At 42.0% G+C, this 27516-nt stretch overlaps 1 protein-coding gene across 3 annotated transcripts; it reads left to right on the top strand.

Annotated features, from left to right (window-relative positions):
- The first annotated feature begins 1717 nt into the window (after positions 1 to 1717).
- Positions 1718 to 26453, top strand: LOC127672937 (zinc finger protein OBI1-like). 3 transcript variants are annotated; one of them, XM_052168379.1, is made up of 5 exons: positions 6374 to 6823; positions 16322 to 16420; positions 16877 to 17003; positions 19613 to 19705; positions 22972 to 26453. In XM_052168379.1, the coding sequence occupies exons 2-5, from the start codon at positions 16328 to 16330 to the stop codon at positions 24762 to 24764; spliced, it is 2106 nt and encodes a 701-aa protein (XP_052024339.1). In that variant the 5' UTR covers positions 6374 to 6823; positions 16322 to 16327; the 3' UTR covers positions 24765 to 26453. The 3 variants fall into 3 exon arrangements, with proteins under 3 accessions (XP_052024340.1, XP_052024339.1, XP_052024338.1); XM_052168380.1 differs by lacking the exons at positions 6374 to 6823; positions 16322 to 16420 and adding an exon at positions 1718 to 1841; XM_052168378.1 differs by lacking the exon at positions 6374 to 6823 and having other exon boundaries at positions 15717 to 16420.
- The last annotated feature ends 1063 nt before the right edge of the window (positions 26454 to 27516 follow it).

Genomic DNA, 27516 nt, shown 5'->3' with positions numbered 1-27516 from the left:
GTGTACATATATGTGTTTGTGTAAGTGTATGCACACATGTACATGAAGGTGCCCCAGAGGCCAGAAGAGAGCATAGGATCCCTTGGAACTGAAGTTACAGATGTTTTTGTTTCACCTGATATGGGTACTGGATCTGAACTCAGGTCCTCAGGACTAAACTTTTAAGTGTTCTTAAGCCATTTCTCCAGCCTATTTGCTCTCTTAGTCAGGTTCTTCCAGTTGTCCCTGCTGGGTATTGTAAACTCTGGTTTTAATGCTTTGCTACCTATCTGCTGCTTCTCGTTATCCTTTTAAATTTTTTTTTAGAGAAAAGCAGGTTACCAGGACTTAATGATATACTGATTACAAGTCACTTGTCTAACATCAGATTGCCTTATAGATACTGATTTACATTTTCTTGTATTAGATGTTGCTGAGTTTACCAAAATATGTATAGAAACATATTGTGCTAGAAATCACACAATATCCCACCTCACAGGAAGAAACGGCATCCAGCCTGTCCATTAGGGGCCAAAGCTAAATAGCTAAATAAAATAATCTTTTGTTAAACTCTGCAGACCAGAGCTGTGGATTATGACGCTACTGTCCCTGCCTACCTCTGTCTAATCTCTGGAAAAAACAGTCTTGTTCCCAACAGCTGTTTGCAAGTACATCTGGTTCTCTGTTCTCTTTTAGGCTGCTAAGGCTCCTTGGGATTTAGGAAAAAATACCTGTAAGGATTTCTATTCCCCCTTGTCTGGTATAAAGAGGGTATAATGGCTCCTTCTAGTTCCTAAGACCAGGAAAGTCATAGCTCTCAAAAGGATTTTGTAGCTGTTCTGAACTGAGACAAGCAAGAATCTAAATACATTTGAAGATCTTGCCCCAATAGTTCATAAAAGTCATCAAGTTTTCACTGGTCAGATTATAAAGATATTTTAGGTGCGATGGGTCATTACAATCAGCTTTACATGTTGTGTTCATTTATTTTGAGACAGGGTTTAGATATGTATCCCAAGATGCCATAAAACTCATTTTATAGCCAGGCTGAGGTTGATATTGCAATTTCCCTGACTCTGCCTTGCAAGGGCTAAGAGTACATACAGTCATGTGCCACCAAGGTTGACTTCGCTTGCAATTTTTAATCTGAAGACAAGATAACTTTTCATTACAAGTCTCTTTCCATTTTGAAGGCAAAGCTAATGAGAGCAGAATTCAGAAATTTTAGAATGATTTTGAAATCAGACATCTCCCCATTTGTATATTTGACTAATATACATATACATATATTTAACTTATAATCATATATGACTTTATGTATAGAATTAAATGCAACTGTGAGCTGTGGTCCAGAGAGGACTTTAGCAGGCTAAAGGCAGAAGTGTTAAGGACCTGAAGGCATAAGGTTTCAACAGAGGCTTAATTCTTTGTGCATATACGCGGCAGGACTCATGGCAGCCGACTGAGTCCCTACCCCATAGCTGGAGAAGACCGAGGGTCAGGCCTACTACAGAAGTGATTAGAGTCCAAACACAGAGATATGACAGGAGCCAGAGAGTCCTCACCAGCTGCAGCTAAGAACCTATCATCCAGGGCTCCTTCTGCTATGTGCAGGAGCCAACTACTGTCACTCAGGGAAGCTCTGTCCAATCGGAGGCCCTAGTCTCAAGATGTATCCAATCAGAAACACAAACGGAGTGTGGGGGCGGGCTTTGGTTGTCCCCTGGCCTTTGTCTGGGACCCTCCATATTGGAATCCGTGTCCGCTGCTAGGGAAGCTGTTGCGCAGCTTCGGTGTCGAGGTGACGCTGTGGGTGCTGGGCGATGGTAAGAAGACGCCAGCATCCCCCTGAAGTGGACATGGTGAGTGTGCGTGTGGCGCCCGGAGATGACGGTGCGCGAGCGGGAAGCGCTGTGGCTCAGCGGGGTCTGCGGTGAGGCCTCGTGGGCTGCTGCTCTGGATCCCCTGGGCTGTGGGGTCGCTCGAGCCTGGGCGTCCTGTCCTTCCAGATGCGGCGAGTGCAGCGGGTTCTGGCGCCTTCTCTGAGCAGCTCTGCTCTGGCTGCCCGTTTGCTCCGGATCATGCATGGAGAGGACTTGGTGGATCTTCATGGGAGAGTCTCTGAATGTGATGGTCATTCACGAAAGGAACTGTGTTCTCTAGTATCCCCAGCCCCTTCGTTCTCTCCGTCGCCCACCTTACCCGAACTTCAGTAATGTATGGGAAGCAGGATCGCAAATCCAGAACCTAGGCCAGCTCCGCTGCGGTCTGTCTACGTGTTCTTCCACATCCCCGCCCACACTCCCAACACGATAACGATAAGTTCCCATTTCACCCTTTTTGTATGGTCCTGGGCTCACTACAGGCACACTACAGGTACTCCGCAGAGCAGCTGCACTGAAAGCCTCCATTTTTCCGAAATGATATATTCTCCTTATGGTATAACCCGAACACAGTTTTTTTTTTCCAAAATTCTGTTTTCTTCCAGGTACCAGTAAAATGGATTTCTTTTTGTTTTTCCTTAGTGTGTGCATGTTTGTGTCTGCGTGTATATAAGTGCACCAAATGAGGGCAGTGCCAGAAGAGGGCGTGTGATTGATTCCCCTGAAGTGAAGTTACAGCAGGCTGTTGTGACTTGCCTGATGTGGATACTGGAAACCAAGCCCCCGCGGGATCCTCTGGAAGAGCAGCAACTGCTCTTAACTGCTGAGGACGTTTGTGTGTGAACATTTCAGGAGAGTAAAGCAGAGAAGAAACCCTTGAGTCCTTGTTTTAAAAAGACTGTGTCTTCTGTCCTTTCTATCCCCCCACTCTAGGCCAGGACATCTTATAAGAGTACCTTTGTCTACCCATGGGAACTGTGAAAGAGGTCCTCATCCCCACCTCCATGTATTTTCCAGGTGGTAGGTTTCTGAAGTGCCTGATCCCTTCTCTAGTCTCTTGGAGTATTTAACAACACTGAGTAGACCTGAAATGTGAGGTGAGCTGTGGGAGAGAGTGTGAAGGAAGTGCCAAGGTCCCATAAGGCTGCCAAGAGGTCCACTCTTTGATTTGCTGCTGGTCGTGTGTGTGTGTGTGTGTGTGTGTGTGTGTGTGTGTGTGTGTGTGTGTTTATGATTACCTAGTAATTAAGTGCTAATTAATTAGTAATTCTATTTTTCATGTGTTATACTGATATGCCTTTGTGTTGCTGTTAACGATACAATCCTCTGATCTATGTCCACCCATTGATAGATGATATTTGTAGCGTTGGGACCCTTGGACTATTTTATCACACTCTCTGAATTACAGACTGCATGCTAGTGTCGTGTAATGATTGCTGATCTTACTGCTCTTATTCTAGAGTGCTGGGTCCTCTCATCTAGGAGGATTTTTGAGGTGTAGGGGATTGCAGCCTCTCAGGGGAGCACCCAGATGCCCTGCTGCTGGAAGAAAGGCCCTGGTATACTGTCATCTAAAAAGGAACTCCAGCCATTTCCCTGTCTGGCACTGTTTTGATAATATTTATTCTGAAGCTACAGGAGGTCTGTTGTTTGGAATAGCTGATCCCTGGTGGGATTCAAGCAGCCACTGGAAGACCCTTCAGAGCCTCTTCTGGGGTCACAGGGGTCTGTGACTTTTAACTCTTAGTGCTTGTGTGCCTGCCTAACCTTTAGTTAGGGCTGGCTTATGGTTTCACAGGTCCATTATCATCATGGTTGGAGGCATAGCAGCATGCAGGCGGACTTGGTGCTAAAGGGGGTGAGAGTTCTACATCTTAATCTGTAGGCAGCAGAAAGGGACTCCTTCCAACTGGGCAGAGCTTGAGCATGGGAGGCCTCAAAGCCCTCCCCCCCCCCAAAAAAAAGCCTTGCCTCCTCCTCCGGTAAGGCCACACTTCCTAATAGCACCACCCCCTAGGGCCAAACCTAAGTTGTTTTCTGCTGGGATTCGTGGCTGTTTGCACAGGTCCAATCTTTTCTGCTTCCAGCGTTCAGAGGATTAGAATTAATTAATTAAAATGGAATACATTAAAACTGAGACACTCTTGTGTCTTAAAACTCATTCCAGGAGAGACTGGTGGACCTTGCTGTTGGGGTGAGCTGGGGTAGGGGCAGGCAGCTTAGGAAGTCTGAGTGTCCGTTCTGCATGCCAAAGCTTTACTATTTTATTTTTGTTTTTCCTACTAACCAATGATGCTTTTATAAGGTTGGATTGATATATGCCTTTTGGTTACTCTTAATACAAATCTCACATCCATATAAATCCATCAGCATATTTTATTTATATTGGGGTAACTTGGACTTTGTTATTACAGTATTAGTATTATACAGTATATGTTACTATCATATATTAATAGCCAATCTTATTGCTCTTATTCTAGATTAATTTCATATATACTGTGGAGACATACATGCACATACACACATATACATTATGCATTTACACATGCATATATCGAATCTTCCAGAAAATTTCCAGGGTTTTGTGCTTTTTTTTTCCTTCTAGTAAGAATTAAGCAATAATATTATTAGCAATAAGATTATTCATTAACTTAGGAGGAAATGGTTGTATTTATAAGTTTTTCAACACAAATGGTATCTGAAACTTAGTCTTTTTATGGGCCTCTGTGACTTTTTATTTTCTCCTAAGTTCTGCCTATGCCCTTTTCAAATTTGGTTTTCCAAATGAAATACCACATGCATATAATAAACTTAGCCTGCGCTTCATCATTCACCCACACATAAAAGATCTCGAGTGTGATTGGCAAATTAGGACACATCATTATTTGTCACTTCCTGATTATAGCTTCTCTTGTATCCACCCCCCCAGGATTTCAGCTCTGTGAATGATTATTTCTGTGTCTCCTGTGTTATCATGACATACATTCATACCCATGAAAGAAAACATTCTGTCTCTGTCAAAGCCACTTTCTCCAAAGGAATAACAACTTACGCTCCATCCTGAATTCGTGTTCAACTATTCCATGCATTCATTAATACTGTTTGTCTGTCTCGTTATTTTGTTGTGTGGGTCTTTTTTTTTTTCATTTCTAAATGTGTTCTGCATTTTTTATAGTTACTGAGCATGTATGTACTTACTGTGTAAAACAGCTTTCAAATCTCTTGTATATTTTTCTTCCTAGGTCTCTCTCTTTTCCTTCCTTCTTAAAAGTGATTAGATGTACATAATAAGACCTTTGATTTCTCCTACTGGGCTACTTCATCTTTTTACCCTTTGTTTAATTTGATGAATACAATTATCTCAGTGTAGTTTAAATTATGAATATGTTTTTCTTTTTAAAATAACAGCTTTGTTACAACTAAAGAAACCATTCCAATTCCTATTACACCTTTGAATAGCTTAGTGTGCTTTAAGAGTTATATACTTAATATCGATGGAAATAATTACTTACATGGAATGGGAAAGGGTGTGCAGATATTTGTAGCCATACTGCACCCCCCACCCCCCGCTGCTGTCCCTGTAGTTTTCATAAGAAAAGGAGTATTTCTCTATTGCTGTGCGGTCCAATTTCTGTCATCTTTGATCTAAAAGGCATAAATGTATTTAAGGGCTCTGTCTTCATAGATACAGTTCTATTCATCTTATTTCCAAGTTTATAAGCTATAGTTTTATAATATAGAGAGACATGTGACACATCAAGATGTGAGGTTCGTAGTAGATTCCTATATGACAGTATGACTCTAACATATAACTGAGGTTTGTATAAGTCTACTCCATAATGAGTACAGAATGTTAGAATCATTTCTCATAGGGTGTCTCCACTGTGATGTGAGATATGAATTCAAATATATAATGCAAATTAGCATTGAACTCTTCCATATTGAAGTTACCTAGCATTGCTAGCATTCTCTGTAATATGTTCCTTTTTGATGCCTTTTAACCTTATTCTTTACTTTTAGAATTTTTTTTGTTCTCCCTCCAGCTATTTTTGAAAATTGCATTTATTTACTTATAATTTTTGTGTGTATGAGTGAGTGAATGAATGAGACAAACTATATAGACTTCAGAAGAAAATGTTCAGGAGTCACCTTCTCCTTTCATTTTGTGAGTTGTGGAAATCAAACTGGGTCGTCAGCCTTGATGTCAAGCCCTTTGACTCTACCAAAGAAGCCATCTTGTCAGCCCCATCTTTTTAATAAATAAATAAATAAATAAATAAATAAATAACTTTTTTTTCAGTTATTGAGATCAGAGATTAGGCAATGAATTCTTAGTCTCGTTGTTTTACCTAATATTGTTTATCTCTAATGAAGATTGTGTGCTTCATTTTAACACTGGGATTGTATGTATCTTCTCTCCTTTAAGTTTATTGGCTTATGATTGACAGGATTCACATATATTTTTGTTTCCTGGCATGCTTATATTCATAACCCCAGTACCATCGCCAGCAGAATTAGCATACCCATGACCCCACTGTGTTTTATTATATCCTTACCCAAGCCCTCCTTTTCCTGTTTCCGTCCATCATATTCTACATAATAAGCATTTCTTTGAACAAAAGAAAAATGTGGCAAACATCAAAATTGCATAGCTTAGTGAAGGATCACAAGGAGCACATAATTACTACCACCTGTGCTAAAAATGGATGCCTTTTGTAACAGGTAAAATGTTTGGAATGGTTAATTTAGCAGCCCGTTGGCTCCCACCACCCCAAAGCTAACTACAGATAGCATCTTTGGCTTATTGTTGAAGGTTGCCCACTTTGCTCTACCCCACTGTGTTCATTTACACGAGCAATGTCCCCCCACAGGCTCGTGTATTTGAACACTTGGTTCCCAGTTGGTTGTGCTGGTTTGAATGTCTATGATATACAGCCTTGCTGGAGGAAGTACGTCACTGGGTAGGCTTTGAGAATTTATAACTTTGCCCACTTCCTATTCTCCCTCTATTTCCTGTGCATGGGTAAAAATGTGATCAGCTAGTTTCCTGCTTCTGCCACTATACTATGCTTTCCCTGTTATGATGAAGTCTTATTCCTCTTAAACCATAAGCCAAAAACAAAAACAAAAAAAACAAAACAAAACAAAACAAAAAAAAAAAAAACCTCTTCCTTAAGTTGCTTTTGGTCATATTATTTTATCATAGCAGCAGAGAAGTAACTGATACAGCCACTTACCCGTATCTACACCACTATGTTTAGTAATGCCTTCATGTATAACTTTGTATTGCGACCATCAAAGTTCATGTAACCATTTCCACCTAAACACATGTTGCTAAGCCACAGCCACTAAATTTGGACTCTGAATAAAGTACTTTTTATTCTCTTTAAGGTATGGACAGTCCTATGCACTAAGCCCACACATTTCCTGATTGTCCCTGCTCCTTTTGTCACTCCAGAGTGTGACAGGTGTGGGCACATGGACACTGACATGTGTGAAGAGGGCCCATGTCCAAGACACCTTTCAGATAAGAGCCTAGGTCCTAGAACCACACTACCAATGGGCAGAAGCCAGGAGATGAGTGGACAGCCGGGGAATTGGGCTCTAGGCAAGTGGAGGCCCAGGTGACAAGTGCTAGTGGCTTACACATCTACACTTCTGGACACCATGTCCTGCTTTCAAGTTTCTTGGTATCCTCCCTATGACTGCCATATAGGTTGCAGTAGGGCACATGATATTGCACAGCCAATGAACATTGTAAGGGCCATAGAGTGTATCTGTCACAACTATAACACAGTCACATGTATTCATGTACTTTATCACAGGAGGCCCCTCTTACCCCCACTCCTTTTCGTGCAGCAAAGCACCTGATTGGACAGTTCAAATATTTCCATTCCTTTAGAATGAATGCAGGGAAGAAGGTCAGTCTACAGGCAGACCTATCTTCCTTTTGTGGACTCTAAGTAGCTCCTGCCAGCCACATTTCCATGTAAGCAGAACCTGATCCTTGCAACAAAGTTAATCCTGGCCAGTGTGTTCCCACAGCTCCTTCTGCACGTGAGGATTTGAATGTGTGCAGAGAATTTCATACTTGGTACTGTTGCATAATTATTATAGCATGTGTTAATCAGGGTTCTCTAGAATCACAGAATTTATGAAATGCTTCTATATATTAAGAGAATTTATTGGAATGATTTACAGTCTGTAGTCCGTCTAACCCAACAATGGGCAGCTGTGAATGGGAAGTCTAAGAATCTAGTAGTTGTTCAGTCCCATAAGGCTAGGTGTTTCAGCTGGTCTTCTGTATAAGCTGGAATCCTGAAAACGTAGGTTCCAACAGATGTGACTGTCAAACGTGCAAGCAGATGATGAAGAAGGAAGCCTTCCTTCTTCCATTGTCCTTATGTAGGCCGCCAGCAGAAGGAATGACCCAGATTAAAGATGTACACCACCATCCCTGGACCTAAGCTATTCTTTACTTGGAACTTGCTCTGTCCCAGGCTGGCCTTGAACTTAGAGATCTGCTTGCCTCTGTCTCCTGGAATTAAAGCTTTTCATGGTCACTGTGCCTCAAGATCCAGATCAAAATCCTATGTCTTCCAGCCCCAAGATCTGGATCGCAGGTGTGCCCTTCATTTCTGAATTCCACATATGGTCAAGTTGACAACTAGGAATAGCCATCACATAACATCAGTTTGAGAGTTTTGTGTTAACCTTATCTTATAGAGCTACCATAATATTGTTTACGTGTTATTGACTAAAATGCGATGTAGCACACAACAGTACCTTTGATTAGCAGGGTAAAGTATTAAAATATGTTACAAGCATGTCATTGTAGCCCTTATTACACCCATCAGTCAACACACAATAACTATGAAACCTAACTTCTTTCCTCCTTTCTTCTAATTGTATCTCATGCAAGCTAGATTGCTGGTGAATTTTAGCAAGGAGTCATAATGAATGGATTGTGCAAAAGCAAATGTCACAACCTTATCCACATTAATTAAGTTCAAGCTAAAAAGTTATTTCCAGCTATAGATGCTGTTAGGCAACCACAGATCTGTTTGTGATTATTCTTGCTCGTTTACTTGATGGGATGTAGAAGACAAACTTCTGGATATGTCTATAAGGGTCTTTATCTGAGAGAGAGGTTTATTCTGAGTTCAGAAGACACACCCTGGAGGTGAGTTTCCCAGTTTTATAGGTTGGGGTCCCATACTGAATCAAAAAGGAGAAAGTGAGCGTACAAGCATCCATTTTTCCTGGACTTCCTGACTGTGGATATAGGATGACCATCCACCTCATACTCCACCACCATGCCTTCCCTGCCACATGGTCTGACACTCAAACTGTGAAATAAAACTCCTTCCGTAAGCTGGTTTGTCATATATCATCATAGTAATGAAATAATAGCCATGACAGAAAACCAATAACAGTATTCCAGAAATACACATATTCAGGTATATGACTATTACATGCTCTGAACAGATTGTGATAAAGAAGACTTGTAGACTAGGAAAATCCTAGAATCCTATAAGCAGAGCCATTTGGGTGCTGAGAGAAATGTGGACTATGGAGACATAGCTCATAGGGTTTCAGAGGGGAACAAGGATTCTGTCCAGAACTGAGTTGGAGGTCATTCATGTTACATTCTCACCAAAGAATCTAGCTTTATTCTGTCCATGTGATGAGAACTTGCATGAATATTGATTCAAAGGTAATGGGCCAGGTTAGTAAGAAGGCTTGGCAGGTAAAGACACTTGCTGAAAAGCCTGATGGCCTGAATTTGATCCCTGGGACCCCCATGGCAGAAGAAGGGACCAAGTCCCACCACTTGTCTTCTGACATCCACATGTATGCATGGCCCATGGCCATGCACAGCCTTCCTTCTTGCAGATAACTGCATAAATAAGTGTAATTAAAAATGTTTAAACAATGGATTAATTTGTTTTGTGAGGTAATTTTTTTTTTTTTTTTTTTTTTTTTTTGGTTTTTAAGACAGGGTTTCTATGTATACGTCCTGGAACTCACTCTGTAGACCAGGCTGGCCTCAAACTCAGAAATTCACCTGCCTCTGCCTCCCAAGTGCTGGGATTAAAGGCGTGCGCCACCACTGCCTGGCATGAGGTAATTTTCAACAGGTAACAGGCTGTGCTATAGTTATCTTTCTCTGCTGTTTTCCTGATCTAGAAGGACAAAGGACAGCAAGGTAGAACAAGAGAGGTGTGAAAATAGTGACGCTAGGTGCTAACTTAAAACATTCATGTAGTTCCCTAGAATAGAATACATGACCCAGAAATAAACCTGTGTATCCTCAGGCACCTAATCTTTGATAAGGATTTAAAAAAATAAAATCAATGTTTAAAAAAAAAACTGGAGAAAATACAACCCTCTTTAACAAATGGTACTGGGAAAAACTATCCACAAGTACGTCTAAAAATAAAACTAAGTCTATAACCTCATCCTGTGCCCGCCCCCTGCCTCCCCCAAAATAATTAAGAATGAAAAGAGAAACACTTAAAGATATAGGCATAGAGGCAGACATTGTGAAAATGACTGATTGCTCAGAAAATAAAAGCCAAGAGTTAACAAAAGGCTTGAAATTTAAACTACACAACAAAAGAAACAGTTGTGGAAGTAAGACACAGCCTACAAATGAAATAAGCCCCTTTTTAGCTATACAACTGACAGGATTAATGTCTAGAACATATGAAGGTCACAGAGTCAGTGAGATGGCCCAGTGGGATAAAGATGCTTACCTAAAAAAGCCTGATGACCTGAGTTCAAACCCCCATAAAAATGGAAGGAAGGAATCAACTCCACAGAGCTGTTCTCTGATCTCCATACATGGACCATGGTGCACATATGTGCATTCCTGCCCTAAATACACAGAAAGGAAATAAAATGTAGTTGACCCTCCTTTATTACATAGCAAGTACAAAGTCCACATAACCTGCATGAGACTCAGAAAAACAGCAAGTACAACAAAAACAAGAGCCAGATAGAAATTGCTAAACAACCAATAAATCGGCAAATGAAATAGACAGTTCTTCAGTACTTTGGGCTTTTGAAGCATCAAAGCCCACCCCCAGTAACACACTTCTTCCAACAAGGTCACGCCTACCAACAAGGCCACCCCTATTCCTTCTCAAGTATCGGCACTCCCTGACAACTCAATATTCAAATATAAGCCAGTGGGGCCATTCTTACTCAAGCCACCACAGTGGTTGGGCACAAGGACATACAAAGATCCAACAGTACATATGTGGGGATCAGACAACTTGTAGGAGTCAATTCTTATCTTTCAGCGTGTGAGTTCTAGGCATTGAACTACAGTCGTGACACAGTGGCAGGTGCCTTTATTCACTGAACTGTCTCCATGTCCCACTGTCATTGCTCCTGAGGTGGTGGGACCTAAAAGAACGGAGCCAAAGAATAAGGCAGACAAAAGTCTCATTCAATCGACACCTTTATTTAGAGCATCAGAAAACTCATACTTCGAGAGTTAAGAAAGGTCAGATGAGCCAGGCAGTGGTGGCGCACGCCTGTAATCCCAGCACTTGGGAGGCAGAGGCAGGTGGATTTCTGAGTTTGAGGCCAGCCTGTTCTGCAGAGTAAGTTCCAGGACAGCCAGGGCTACACAGAGAAACCCTGTCTCAAAAAAAAAAAAAAAAAAAAAAAAAAAAAAACCCAAACAATGAGTGAAGCTCATATGAGGTCAGGCCATGAACATTCTGAATACTAGTAGCAAGTGCCAGTTGGTAATCTGAAGCAAATCCACTCCTATAATCTACACCTGGGAGGGACACAAAAGCATATTCCATGAACAGTCCCATAGGTCAGTAGACTCTTGTTCTATTTTCTTGGATTGTTCTTACAAACACTCCAAATTTTCTTCACACAGATCCAACTCTCCTTGATCATGTTCTGATAGCCCATTTAAAAAACCTTTATAAAGTATGCTGGAGAAATGGCTCAGAGTTTAAGAATACTTGTTGCTCCTGAAGAGGACTGTGGTTTAGTCGCCAGCAGCCATATGGTACCTCACAACCATCTGTAACTCCAACAGCAGAGAAGTTCTAATGCCATCTTCTGGCCTCTGTGGGTACCAGGCCTGCTTGTGGCACACATAAATGCAAACACATATTATATAATTATAAACACATTATAAATAATATAATTTTTTTAAAATCCATTTCTGTGTTTTGCTGGCTGGCCTGAAACATTGTTGTATGGCCCAAGTAGGCCTCAACTCAGAGATTCACCTTAACCTATCTCCTCAGGGCTGGGGAAAATGTCTTTTTAAAACATAGGAGGCACTCAGGAGGCAGAGGCAGGTGGATCTCTGAGTTCAAAGCCAACCTGGTCTACAAAGTGCCAAGTCAGTTAATACAACACAGAAAAAATTATGTCTTGAAGAAAAGAAAATTTTATAAGTCAATAAAATCACACTTCTGCCTTTTTATTTTATTTGCATGATATACATTATTCATATATACATATATGTGTATATATACATATAATTCATGAGCTGATAGGACTTTGTGAGCAAATTTAAATGCAAATGTCCAATGGTGAGCTAGATTCTCCCACAGAAAACTCTGCCTTAAAATACCTGTGGATAAGAACTTGCCATTTTGGTCTCATTCATCCATGGGTTGATGCCACCCTCTGTCATTCAGAGGATGAGAGAGTGAGACATGAGGTACTGGTTCTGGCAGTGATAAATGTCCAATTAGGCACAATTAGACAGTGGGCTTTGAGAGTTCGTCTTGCTGGGGATTTTGTTTGACCCATCATCTTATTTGCCTGAATTTTGGGATCTTTCACCACACTCCATTTCTGTTCAGGAAGCTCACAAAGTTCTATTGCACCATTGTCATCCTGTGACATACAGGTAGGAAAACATAAGTGAAGAAAAGGTATGCCTCAGAAGCCGGGAATGGCAAGTGTGCGCCCGGTGTTGTGAGTTAGGAGAGGGAGCTGTTTGTGAATACACACCCAGGGCTCCCTATCTTCTACTCCACACTACATAGGTCCAAGTCCTCTCTTGCGGTTGCCATGTCCTCCATCTTTTCCAGCTATAGGCTGGACCTGTTGCAGTCTGAGCTAAAATGGGTGATGTAGCTCCTTTAACCGAGACAGTTAATGCTAAAGAAACAGTTAAATATTCATTGCAGAAACAATATCTCTCTTAGGGATCAAATAAAAGTTACAAGTTCCTGTCCAGCTGACTGGAGGGCATAGGTAAGAGCTGGTCACCAAGAAGAACATTTCCTGAGTTGCAAGGCAAAGTTGCCTTTGATGGTGAATCAAAGTCACCAAATGCCTTTTCCCAGGTAGTAGAGACCCAGTTAGAGGCTGAAAGGAGCCCTGTGAGATGTCCTGGGTCACACTTTTAGCTTTATTTTTCCAGTGTATAAAATTTATTTTGGGGTCTATTGGAACTCATTCAGTTAGCTTTCCATAAGGGAATATAATAAGCAGCCTGGATATTCAGAGTTGGAACATCCTTTTGAGGGAAAGCCATGTGATTTCCCTGCTGCAAATGCATTGTCCTTGGGTGCCATGTTTAGGTACCAAAACCACTGTTGCAAAGATAGAGCTCTTGCATCAAAGATAAGAGGATTTGTTTTAGAACATGGTATGAGTGATGGTGTCCTGTGAGCACATACGTGTCCCCATTTGGTACCAGTTCTTTTAGCTTTTTCTATATGGTCACTTTAAAACACATGATAGAAATGTCCTGTAGGCAGGTTACCACAAAGGAGAAAAATCAGTTGTGGCCTTCAGGTGTTTGTCTGATGACATTCTAAGCCTTTGTGTTGGTACAGTATAAGAGAAAAGAAGGTTAAAGGGAGGTGGCTGTCATTCTCCCTGACACACATGGACTTCTCAGGAGTAGACATTCACAATATCAGGGTCCATATTGGAGTCCCTTCTTTCTGGGCCCCTTTGGCTCCTTTGTAAACCAAGAGTTCTTGGTAAGAGATCATGAAGGCTTCTATGTATGGCATCTCTGACCATTTTTTCTCATAAAGTAAGTCTAACTATACTACAGTATAAGGTTACCACTAAACAACCATTGCTCTAGTTTGATTTATATTGTAATTATGCTATTTTGTAGGAAAATAAATAAAGGTGCTTTTCCCCTTTAGCTTATCTGGGTCAAATTGGGTTTGGTAGTTAAATATATAGCTAATTGGAGGTATTAAAGGAGTGTTCTAATAGAGATCTAAGGACAAGAAAGATAGAGATCACTGAAAATTTTAAAATATGTATACTTGTAGATGTATTCTTATCCATGACTCAGCCTTAGAGTGCCAGACCTCTCTGGATCTTAGGTGGGCATACGTAACTTTTCCTGTTATATTCGATCTCCAAGCATGACAGCCTGTCCTTAGAAATACCAGATAACCTGCAGATGTTTGTGAGCCACCAGACAAGTGCTGGGAACCCAACCCAGTTCCTTTGAAAGAGCTGCCAGTACTCTTACCTGCTGAACAGTCTCTCTAGCCCAATGTATTAATTTTGAATGCCGTCAGGTTTCTTTCTTGCCACACAAATGACCTCTTAAAGGCATTTGTGTCAGTTAGTGTAATAATCATCGCACTGACCACTGAGCTCAGGCCACAGGGGGTCTGCAATGTGTTCTGGGATGTATGCATTCCAGAGAGAAAATGTATGAGAGTCCAAGCTGCTAAGTAGGCACTAGAAAAGTATACTTAAATGTTCTTCTAGGAATAAGTGAGAATCTATGGCTTCTTACCCCTTCCTGTATTCATGCTAGAGGTTTGAGACCATGGAAGTAGTGTATGCCCACCTAGGACATTAGTATTTCTGGGATCCAATGTAATCTGCCCATGTCCAGAAGCCTTTGATCCCAGAGATTGGAGATTTGGCATATATTCCTTCAAATAAAATGTGTTAAAGTTGAGACACTCAGTGCATGGCAAATCCCATCTTGGAGGAACTGGAGGATCTGGGAGATGTCAATGTGATAGGCAATGGTGAGGGCTCAGGATATGCATCGTTCCCAGGCTAGCTGTCAGAGGCCTACTGACCTTCACTGCATTAACTCTCTGGGAAAGCTATATAAAAGCCTAATTATCAACTCAGCAATTAGTAGACTGCTAATATATCTTCAGAGATAAACTGAGCCTCCTCTGCCCTGATCCCAGGGGTTGAAGGCACAGAGAGTACTTGTAAGCCCATACAAACTCATGAGTTCATTCTGTGGTCTAGGTAGACTCACGCTTGCCTAGACACAAATGCCCCCCCACACACACACCAGTATGAGATGAATTGAGATCCACTCATAGAAGACTACAGAGATAGGGTGCCATATGCATTCTCCAAATCTTCTTCTGGTGTTACTTATTAGGGTCATTTCTCAATGACAGGGCACATTGCCCAAGCCAGGATTTATGCCCAGATGTGTTTCAGCTCCCACCTCATGTTTGAGAGGGAAGAGTCTTCACAGGTTCTGATGTTTGTCAACCCATTCACATCTTGGAGAGAGACTTGAAACATATGTGGGTGTTCATTCAGGCTGTCCATGAGTGGAGTAACTATGTATGGCATACAGTGTACCATAGTCCTGTGCTACCAGCCCCAAAAGAGGCCTTTTCATTTGGGTTGTTTCCTCTGTTTAGGTTTGATTTTATTTTTATTATTACGTTTATATAGACTCTTAGGTGGGGGTTGGGTGGGGTGGTTCATGCACAAAAATATTCAAGCATATACATTCATATATAGAGTCATATATAGATTCATATATATATGAATCATTCTTCATTTCGTTTTCCTGAGAGATGGTCTTTCATTGAACTAAACACTCACTATTTCACTTAGGATGGCAGGATAGCAAGCTCTCAGGATCCCCCAGCCTCCACTCCCCAGTACTGGGATTACAGACATACAAAGCCATGCCAACTTTTGATTCAAACTCAGGTCCTCACAGTTGCGTAGAAAAATGCTTTGTACCCACTGAGCCAGCTTTGTGAGTTCCATTACTCTTAAAAAGACTTTATTTTATGTATACGAGTGTCTTAGATAGGGTTTCTATGACTGCAATAAAACACTATGACCAAAGAAACTTGAGGAGGAAAGGGTTTGTCTTCCACACTGTAGTCCGTCATTGAAGGAAATCAGGACAGGAACTCAAGCAGGGCTGGAACCTGGAGGCAGAAGCTGATGTAAGGGGGGTGAAGGGGTGCTGTTTACCAGCCTGCTCAGCCTACTTTCTTACAGTATTCAGGACCACCAGCCCCAGGATGGCACCATCCACAATGGGCTGGGCCCTTCCCAAACAATCACTGGTTAAGAGGATGCCTTACAGGCCTGCCTACAGCTAGATCTTATCAAACTATTTTCTTAATTGGGGTCCCCTCCTCTTAGATGATTTTAGTTTGTGTGAAGTTCTCATAAAACTATCCATCACAATGCTTTATCTACAGGTATTTATGCACACCATGTGCATGCCGGGTGCCCACAGAGATCAAAAGAAGGGGTCAGCTCCCCCAGAACGGGAGTTATTGGTGGTTCTGAGCAGCCAGGTAGGTGCTGTGAATTGAACCTGGGACTTCTGCAGGAGCAGCTGGTGTTCTTCAATGGCTAAGAGCCGTCCCTCCAGTGCATCCATTACTTTAATTCTATTTTTAAAATAATAAAAAACATTTTATGTTTATTCATCTATGGACTTTATATTGTGATTTCTTGGAAATTCCTTGTAACATTTTCTTGAATCCATGAGTTAACCAAGGGTAGGATATTTACGGTCAATTTTCTTTGTCACATAATACTGAATATAAATTAAACTGAACCTTCTATTAAATACTAGCAAGACAGTAGTGAGGAGGGGTGGTGTGTGTGTGTGTGTGTGTGTGTGTGTGTGTGTGTGTGTGTGTGTGTGTATGTGTGTGTGTGTGTGTGTGTGTGACAAATACATGATCTCTCTGATTTTGTGTTCTCAAAGCTAAGGCCTTGGGTTGATGAGCAGTGTGTCGTTGCAGGGTTTGGTGTCCTTCGAGGACGTAGCTGTGGACTTCACTTGGCAGGAATGGCAGGAGCTGGACATTGCTCAGAGGACCCTCTACAGGGATGTGATGCTGGAGAACTACAGCAGCCTGGTGTGGTTGGGTGAGTATGAGCCCTCTGCAATTCCCATCAGCAATTTCTTCTTTGCTGATAAAGACAGTAATCAGTGCAATCTTTTTATACTAGTAGGTATTAGACATTGGTCACTGACATGTAGTACCAGGACAATACGACATTAGAAATTACCCCTCCCTTTCACTGTACCCAGGATGAACTAACCACCCCACTTCCTCTACTCACTTCCCATGTGCTGAAACCACCATTCTGTCTTTTACTTCTCTGGTTTAACTTAACCTTTCAAGTGTAATGAGAGCATTCAGCACTTTTTTTTCCTTCTTATTTTTTTAAGCCTGATATATGTCACTTATGTATTGTGGCTTTCCTGGAGAGACATAGAAGAAACTCTGACCACCCCAAATAAGTGGGTGCTGACAGAAGAAATATCTGCCTGTTCTACTTTGCTGGAGCTCCAAAGGTAGTTTATTAGAGCACATGCAGTTGAGCAGGAGAGAGCCATTATTGGAATTTTATGTCCTGTGTTAATGACCGTCTTATGAGGGAATGTTAATGTCCATGACTATTATCAAAGGCTTTATCATTGGCCTGTAGACTGTGGGTTTGTTCTATGTAACTGCTGTAGTATAGAAATACAGACTTTCTGCCACTAATCATTGAGTATCATGAAGAGAGGATGTTGACTTTTCTCGTCCCTTTTTTATGCGTGGATGGTGGCTCACATGACTTTTTACTCTTTATTCTGATGATAAGGTAATACTCATGAATTTCCATAACATGAAAATTGTATCCCCAGAAGAAATTACAGAGAATCATGGTTTAGGGGCTGGAAGAAATGACTAAGTGGTTAAAAGCACTCTGTTGTTCTTGCAGAGGACCCAGACTCAATTTCTAGCACACACAATGTGGCACACAGCCATCCATAAATCCAGTTTCAAGGAATCCAATGTTATCTTCTGACCTCCAAGGGCACTAGACATATACATGATACATACATGCAGGCAGAACACTCCTAAGGTAAATAAAGCAAAAATAGCATCACTGTTTATAATCTTTTTATATTCCATTCTATTTTAATTTTCTGTCTTGCTGAGAACTGAGGTCTATTAGTCTGTAGTTTTCTGTGACCATGCCAGCTTTTGAAATCAAGGTAACTTATTATTTTTTTAAAAAAGCATATGATTTGGGGCTTCCTTATTTATAGTTTCCCAGGGTAAGTCTGTAACCATCATGGCAAGGGGCATAGCAGTAAGCAGGAAGGCAGGAATGTCACTGGAGCAATAGCTAAGAGTTTATATCTTAACCACAAGTGGAAGACAGAGAGAGAGAGAGAGAGAGAGAGAGAGAGAGAGAGAGAGAGAGAGAGAGAGAGAAGACCTCAAAGCCCATCTCTAGTGAAACACCTCTTCCAACAAGGCCACACCTCCTAATCCTTTCCAAACAGTTCCAACAACTGGGAACTAAGCATTCAAACGCATGAGCATATGGGGGCCATCCTCATTCAAACCACTACATTTCTTTAATGGTGTTTTATAAATTAGTATAGGTTTTTCTCCAGTATATTTTAGAATTTTTTAGCCATGGAGTTTTGTCTGTTTAACTCTAATATGCCTCAAAATTATCCCTGGTCCAGTCTTTTAGGAGTTCTCTAGCATCCTCAGGCTGGACATAAACATCTTCTTATGCATAAAATCCTTACATTTAATCTCTGGGTTGATGCCTCTTTTCCTGTTGACATACCATGACAAATGCTTGCTTTCTCCACAGCAGTGCATATCCATCAATGGCCTTATCATCCTTTAAGTTTTGTAAGCCTGCATGGGTTATTTTTAAATTTCCTGAAATTCATTTTCCAGACTGAGAAGCTCTGTGGTTGCATCCATCAGCCTTCTTCTATTATCTTATGAATTAAGACCTTTACATTCAAAACTTCTGGCAAGTTCTCTTTTGTGGTCACTATCTACTTTCTCCATTTCTCTTAAAGGTCATGAGTTATTGTTCCAATTGTCTTAGTTAGGGATTTACTGCTGTGAACAGACACCATGACCAAGGCAACTCTTATAACGACATTTAATTGGGGCTGGCTTACAGGTTCAGAGGTTCAGTCCGTTATCATCAAGTTGGTAACATGGTAGCATCCAGGCAGGCATAGTGCAGGCAGAGCTGAGAGTCCTACATCTTCATCTGAAGGAGGCTAGCAGAATACTCACTTCCAGGCAGCTAGGATGAAGGTCTGAAAGCCCACACCCACAGTGACACACCTATTCCAACAAGGACACACCTCCAACAGGGCCATACCTTCTAATAGTGCCACTCAGTGGGCCGAGCATATACAAACCATCACACCAATGTCTCTTGCTTTAGTTTTTTGTTTGTTTGTTCATTTTGTTTTGTTTTTCTTCACTTCTGTTTCTTCCAGGTTTTCTTACATCATTGCATTGGGTTATGTATTATATAATTTAATTCCACATTAGAGTGATACCTCAACAAAGTGAAGACTGTGATGTAAATCCTCGCTAACTCAAATTCTAATTCACCTCTTGTGCCAAAGACCCTAAAAATAGGACTGTTGCCTCTTGTCCATAAGTCTGACTTAGCACTTTTGGTACAAATATTCTATTATTTCCCATTCACAGGGCATTGTTTAGCCAAACCTGAGTTGATCTCCAAGTTGGAAGAAGGATTTGAACCGTGGAGTATTGCAGAAGCCACAGAGCAGCACCTATCAGGTTAGTCAACGCTATTGGGCAAGAGTCAGCAAGACATGAGCTCAGTCTAAAGTAACGGGACCACTCTCAAGGTGGCAGCTCTTTCTAGCATCCCAAGAAATGTGGAGAAATGTAAAGGACTTCTCCATGATAGCCTGCAGTAAAAAAAAAAAAAAAAAAAAAAAAAAAAAAAAAAAAAAAAAAAAGTCAGACGAAATCACCTCAAGGGATGGAATGGTCATAGAATTCACTAGTGTGGATCCAGACAAAAGTGGCTGGTTATCCCCTTAACCATCACTACCACTGTTGTATCTGTGGACACATCTCATCAGGAAGGTTGGTACTGTAACACGCAGGGTCTAGCACTGGGTGAGACCTCTGATGTCTTTCCTCCCCTGGCAACCCGAATAGCATTTTCTGGCACTGTGTAAGCTCCCCAGCAGAGACAGAGCTTCCTGCTCAGCTAAGGTTGATTTCTGTATGTCCATATCCGCAGTAAGTGGTGTCTTCAGTAGCAGGGTCCTACCAGCTAGTTATAGTGGGCCACCAAGAGTCAAGTCAACAGGCTGTGTTGTTTGGGGTACCTCAGGGGACTCAGTAACCAACAACTCATAGGGAGGTGTCCCATGCCTTGCTCTGATCTTTTCATTTGATAAATCATGGCTTTTACATTGTCCACACATCGAGAGTATGTCTAATCAAGCTCCTCTCTGTCTGTCTCTGTCTCTGTCTCTGTCTGTCTCTGTCTCTCTGTCTCTGTCTCTGTCTTTCTCTCTTTCTGTATGTGTATGTGTATTAAACTACTTTACAAACTTTAAAGGATTTTTATAATCATTATCCATATTTTTAGTTTTGGCTAATCCACTCCCTTCACTCTCTTCTCCCTAATCCATCTATCTACTTAATATTTTACAAACAGACAGACAGACACACCACACACACACACACAACTGCCTATGTTCTGCTGTCTCCCCTTTTCCTTCCCAGTATCCTCTGTAGAGATAGTTTATTGGTCATAACTCCTTTAATCTTCTATGGGTTGGCAGTTGATCTTTCAGAGCTTGGAATACATCTTTCCAGGCACTTTTGATGTTTAAAATGTCTATGTCACACTCTATTGCTATTCTGTTGGCCTGCATTTATATGTGATTTGACCTTTCTCTCTTGTAGCTTCCACATCCTTTCTCTACTTTTTAGTGCTTTAACTATGATATGTTATGAGGAACTGAGTTTCTTTTTGGGTCCAGTTTATTTGGTATTCTGTAGGCCTCTTGAGCCTGGATGAGTTTATCTTTTTCTAGATTTCAGGACATTTCTTTTATGATTTTATATTTATGCCTTTGTTGTGATATTCTTCTTTTTCTATGGCCATAATTCAGGTTAAATATTTTTATGATGTCCCAAAACACTCCCATGTCTGTTCATAGTTTTTAAATGTATCATTGACTTTTATTGGGTAATATAATTCCCCTCCCTTGTCTTCTAGCCTGGATATTGTTTTCCATATGATTCATTCTATTAAAGAGGCGTTCCACTGAAGTTTTCATTTGACTTGTTAAGTTTTTAATTTCTAGTATTTGATGCAGATTGAATTTTCTTCAGAAATTCCGTCTCTGTTGAATTCTATTTTCAAGTCTTGATTCAAGTCAATTCAAGATTGACTTCCTCATTTCATTCAGCTCTATTTTTGTTCTCTTGGAATATATTCATACCTCCTTTGAGTTGTTTGAACATTGTTAAGATCATTCCTTTGAATTGTGGTCTGAGAATTTTTCCAGGTCATTCCACTGGGGCCATGATTGTGGGAGATCAAGTTGTCATGATTTTCATGTTACATTTGTTTCTGTGCAAGACTGGCATGAAATGATTTGTTTTTTGAGTTTTTCTTTTCTTTTTCATTTTTTTTTTTTTTGCTCAAATCCCTTCCTTTTTTCAGTGGAGGTATGAGCACTGTTCAGGAAAGAACTAATATGTAAGAGGGTTGGGACTTTATTTCCTGTGAAGAGTTTGTATTGAGGCCTACAGGTTCTGTCCTTAGTTGTCTCTTTAGAGTACTTTACTGTCTGTGCTAGCAGTCATCCAGTGATCAGCACAGCCCTTGCTGGCCCTCTCTTTCACAACTTCCTGGTGTCTCTCAATGCCTGAATGCCCTCCTTTGAGTAAGCTGTGATCAACTGGTGGATTGGGGACACAAAATTCTAGGGAGTCTAAATGTGAAGTTAGAAGGCCTATAGGATGAGGAGAGTGGCTCTACTTATCTGCATTAGGAAATAAAATCCTAGAGGATCCTGAAAGACTGTGGAAACAGAGGACTGACTGGGGGCATTGGTGATGTACTTAGAAAAAGATAAAGAGAGGAGGAATATGTTTTGGTGGCTGTGTAGTGAGGTGTGGGGAAAGAGGTGCCTTGGTAGGCTCATGCTGAGAAACCCCTTCCCTCTGAAGGACCAGCCACGTGATGTGTAGTATAGAATAGAGTTTATTCAGGGAATGGGGAGGGGTGTCATAAGGGTAGTAGAGGCAGAGAAAGGCAGGAGAGAGAGAGAGAGAGAGAGAGAGAGAGAGAGAGAGAGAGAGAGAGAGAGAGAGGTAGAGGAATAAGGAAGTAGAGGCTGGCCATGAGCAGGTGGAGAGCGAAGGGGGAAGGGAATGGGGAGAGAGGTGGGGAAAGGATGAGAGGACAGAGCAGGAGCAAGAAGGCCAGAGAGAGCAGAGGGGGGCAAGTAGCCTCTTCTGTAGTTAGTCAGGCATAATACCTGGCTGTTGCCAGGTAACTATGGAGCAAAGCTTAGACAAAATGCTAACAATTGGGATATAGCATCCCAGAGAAAAGGGGCAGTCTGGAAACCATCATAGGAGAGCAAGATTCTGAAATAACCAGATATATAGTCTGTTACCTGGCAGCACAAAGAAGTATAATCTTGGAAGAGGCAGGTGTCCCACGGGGTGAAGAAGAGCGGGGCCTACCTGGGAGAACAAAGAAGCGATATTTCAGAGGAGTCTAAGGACCTATGATGTGCGAAGGTGTGGATCCTACCTCTCAATTTTAACACGCAGCAAAATCCACTCTTCTACTGTATATATAGTTACATAACCATCATTACCACAACCAGGACATAGAAAAGAGTTTATGCACTCCCAGATACGTTTTTATTAAAAATGACACAATTTCTCAGACCGTTAGTCAAATTCTATAAATAGCTGTGAACGTCAAATGTAATTTTTTTAATGTTGACTCTTAAGAATATATATCACTTATTAAATGATCATTTTTAATATCATCTTAGATGTCCATAAATGGAGTTCCCCAGTTGAAAAGAGCCAGCAAAGTCAAGAGAAGTATTTGAGGCAAGTCAAAATCACCAAGAGAAATACATCAGATGAAGATAAGGTTGAAGTAGAAAACCCATACAATGTGGACTCAAACTGTATTTCAAATATGACTGTGAAGAATGAAGTCTGTTCTAGAATGTTCGTTCAGGAGCTTGTTAATCCATTGCAAGACGTACTTTTGCCTACTGAGGCTGGTGAGAGGCAGGGCACAGAAGTACCTTATGATCTGAATGGAACTCTGGAAGCTCTCCCATATCCTGACCATTTTACTCACCATAGCAAGGATCAGTGTTGTTTTCCGTATTCTGGACCAGATGAAGCCTTCCACACGAAAGCAATATTAACACCTGAGATGTTTTATGTTCAGGAAGCCTCTAGGAAGTGCAATGACTGTGATAAATCCTTTGGTGAGGTAGCACTTCCTGCTGAATATATGACTCAGTTAAAAAAGCAAACTCTGGGATGGAATATATGTCATAAAACGTTTCCTGACAAGATCAAACTCAGCAACGATGACAACATGCGCATGGGAGAGAACGATTTTAAATGTGATTACAAGAAACCCATCCTTGACAAACTAGTATATGTTACGAAACATCCGGAAGCACATACAGGGAAAGAGCCCCAAGCACACAAGGAAAACATCAAATTCTTCTGCCTGGATGCTGAGCTGCAAACAGTTGGTCAAAAAATTCACAGAGAGAAACAAATTTATGAATGTAAAGTATCTGGGAAAACCTTCGGCCACAAGTCGGAGCACATCAGCCAACAGAGATCACGTGCCTGTGAGAAAGTCTGCGAGGGTAACGAAAGTAGGGAAGCTCGCTCTGATGAGCCAGCCCTCACCCAATGTCAGAGACTTTGCACAGAGGAGACAACCAATGAGGGTAGAGAATGCAGTGGGATTTTCCACCATAATTCACTGCTGTCTCAATATCAGAGAGCGCATTCGCATGAACCGCAAAGTGACTGTAAAGAATTAATGAAAATTTACTTCTACATATCAAGCCTCGCCCAGCATCACAGACCTCATACCCTTGCGAAACCTTACGGGTGTAATGACTGCCTGAAGACTTTCTCCCACAAGTCACAGCTCGCTCGACATCAGAGGACTCACACCGGGGAGAAGCCCCACGAATGTAAAGAGTGCAGGAAAGCTTTCTGTCACAAGTCACACCTCACTCGGCATCAGGGAATCCATGCCCCTGAAAAGCCCTACGAGTGCCAAGAATGTAAGAAATCTTTCTACCTGAGGTCCCAGCTCACGCAACATCAGAGAACGCACACAGGGGAGAAGCCCTTTGAATGTAAAGAGTGCAGGAAAGCTTTCTTCCGTAACTCGCACCTCACTCAACATCAGAAAATCCACACCGGCGAGAAGCCACATACGTGCAAGGAATGCGGGAATGCGTTCGCCCGCAAGTCACACCTCACTCAACATCAGAAAACCCACACAGGCGAGAGGCCCTACGAATGCAAGGAGTGCGGGAAGGCTTTCTCCCGCAAGTCGCAGCTGATGCAGCACGAGACAACTCACACTGGGGAGAGAGCCTATGAATGCAAAGAATGCAGAAAGACTTTCTATCTCAAAGCGTACCTCACTCGACACCAGGTAATCCATAAATCTGAAAAGCCGTTTGAATGTAAGAAATGCGGGAAAGCTTTCTCCCGGAAGTCATACCTCGCACGCCATCAGAAGACACACAAAGGCTTTTCGGAAAAACCCTATCTGAGTGAGAAACTGTAGGGATGGAAATGACGAAGACGGTTCTTAAGCTAGTTGGACTTAACAGGTGAGAAGCCCGGTGCATGTAGGAAAATGTGCTACTGTTACATCTCGGCCTACATCGGAAATCCCATGCCAGTAAAAAACCCTACAAATGGGAAAGTATGAGAGAACGTTTTGCGCATGCGTTATGCCTCACTCTAGATCAGAGAGCGCTTATACCAGTGAGAAGCCGTAGGAAATGTAGGGGTGCTGTGTTAGAGTTACGCCTCATCATCATACGTGAGTGAATTGGTACAAGTGAGAAACTCTATGACTATAAAGGATGTAGGAGCGCTGTAACACAACAAGGGGAGATGTATCCAAGCATAAATCCTGTAAACAATGCAGAAAAACTGCCTACCATCAAGCAACTCACTAGCTGCCTGACAACTTACAACTGCTATTTACGTTTCAACAACAAGGGAAATTTTTCAACAAGGGAGGCCCCACTGTCTGACAGAAAACTCACACAGGTGAAGCCACGCTAATCTAGGGGAGTTTAGAGAGCCCCGGCAGGTAAGGAACCCCATGAGGGTAAATGATGTTGAGATGTTTCAAGGGGCATTTGCTTTTAATCTCTGCTTTCTCAGTGCCGCTGCTTCCGTTTCACTCATACTGAGACAAGGCTAGCCTGGACAATGGAGTAATACACCTGAGACAAGGCTAGCCTGGACAAGAGTAATACACCTATCTTTTTTTTTTCCTTGAGACTAGATTTCCCTATGTAGACCAGGCTAGCTTCAGAATCATGGAAATTGACCTGCCTCTGCCTCTGCCTCTGCCTCTGCCTCTGCCTCTGCCTCTGCCTCTGCCTCTGCCTCTGCCTCTGCCTCTGCCTCTGCCTCTGCCTCTGCCTCTGCCTCTGCCTCTGCCTCTGCCTCTGCCTCTGCCTCTGCCTCTCTGCCTCTCTGCCTCTGCCTCTCTGCCTCTGCCTCTCTGCCTCTGCCTCTGCCTCTGCCTCTCTGCCTCTGCCTCTCTGCCTCTGCCTCTCTGCCTCTGCCTCTGCCTCTGCCTCTGCCTCTCTGCCTCTCTGCCTCTGCCTCTCTGCCTCTGCCTCTCTGCCTCTGCCTCTGCCTCTGCCTCTGCCTCTCTGCCTCTGCCTCTCTGCCTCTCTGCCTCTGCCTCTCTGCCTCTGCCTCTGTCTCTACCTCTGCCTCTGCCTCTCTGCCTCTCTGCCTCTGCCTCTGCCTCTCTGCCTCTGCCTCTGTTCCTCCCCCACAAAGGATTAAAGGCATATGCTACCACACCTGACTTGTAGTAAGATGTTTTTAATAAAGAAGGTTCAGGCAAACTGTATTGGACACTCTCCTTATAGGATATGGGAAACACACCATTTTGGAACCATATGTAAGTATTCTAAAAAAAAAAAAAACTTATAGTGGGATTTAGAATCTGGCTGGAATCAGAATACCACAAAGACAGAAGCACAAGAAGAGTATAGGGACAGTGCTGCTGTACACGTCCATTCTAGAAGCCTCCATATGTCAGGGTTGTGGCCTTCCTCAAAGTCACACATCTGCAGTCATCGCATCACTGGAGACATCCTCATACCAATCCTTCCAAATTCATATAGGCAGCCTGCTTCATCCATATGCCAAAATTAGTTGCAGTTAAATGACAATGCTTTCTTGGGTTGCATTCAGTAAAATAAACCTTAATCAATTTTAATTTTAGTGTGTTTATCTTTGTATTCATGTGTGCAGTATATAATTCTTGTGTGCAAACAAGAGCATGCACGTACCACAACATATGTCAAGAAGTCAGAGGCCAGCCATGGGTGTAATCCTTTGCCTTCCACTTTGAGATAGGGTCTGTGTATGCCAGACTGGTTTAACCTGCAAGCTTCCTCAGACACTCCCATCTCAACCTCCAAGTTCACGATATGTCTTAGTTAGGGTTTTGTTGCTATGAAGAGACATCATGACCAAGGCAAATCTTAAAAAGAAAACCATTTAATGGGACTGGCTTATAGTTTCAGAGCTTTAGTCCGTTATCATCATAGTGGGAAGCATGGCAGCATCAAGGCAGACGTGGTGCTGGAGAAGCCAAGAGTTCTACATCTTGATCAGCAAGACGCCGAAGGAGACAGTGTATCACACTGAGTATAGCTTGAACATAGTAAGTAACACAGTAACACACTTCTTCCAATAAGTCTACACCTCCTAGTAGTACCACTGCCTCTGGGCCTATGGAGGTCAATTACATTCAAACTACCACATCATGAGGGTGCTGAGATTACAGACGTGTGCTGTGATGCTTACCACCATGAAGATAATGGACTTAACCTCTGAAACTTAAGCCAGCCCCAATTAAATGTTTTTATTTTTAAGATTTGCCTTGGTCATGATGTCTCTTCACAGCAATAAAGGCTGCATCCAGCTTTGCATGGGTTCTGGGGATTGAAACTTGGGTCTTCATGGCAAGCACTTTACTTACTGAGTCATCTCCCTAACCCAGTTTATGGTTGTTTTGGATTTGTTTTGGTTTGGCATTTTAGATGAGGGCTTGATATATAGCCAAGGCTGTCTTCAAACTCCTAATATAACTCTAGATAATCCCAAAGTCCTGATCCTCCTGCCGGCCTCATATGTGTTTGGATTACAAGCAACACTTTGCTTGGCAAAACAATTGACTTAGTGTCTAAGCATTTAGAGAATATTTTAAGTACCCATGTAGCAGAGAGCTGTGGAAGAAAGTATCAATTCATAGAACATGATGTTGTTGTGGTGGT

The sequence above is a fragment of the Apodemus sylvaticus genome, chromosome 22 (genome assembly GCF_947179515.1).
Source record: "Apodemus sylvaticus chromosome 22, mApoSyl1.1, whole genome shotgun sequence".
In the NCBI taxonomy this organism is placed as follows: Eukaryota; Metazoa; Chordata; class Mammalia; order Rodentia; family Muridae; genus Apodemus; species Apodemus sylvaticus.
This window is presented reverse-complemented; position numbering and strand designations above follow the sequence as displayed.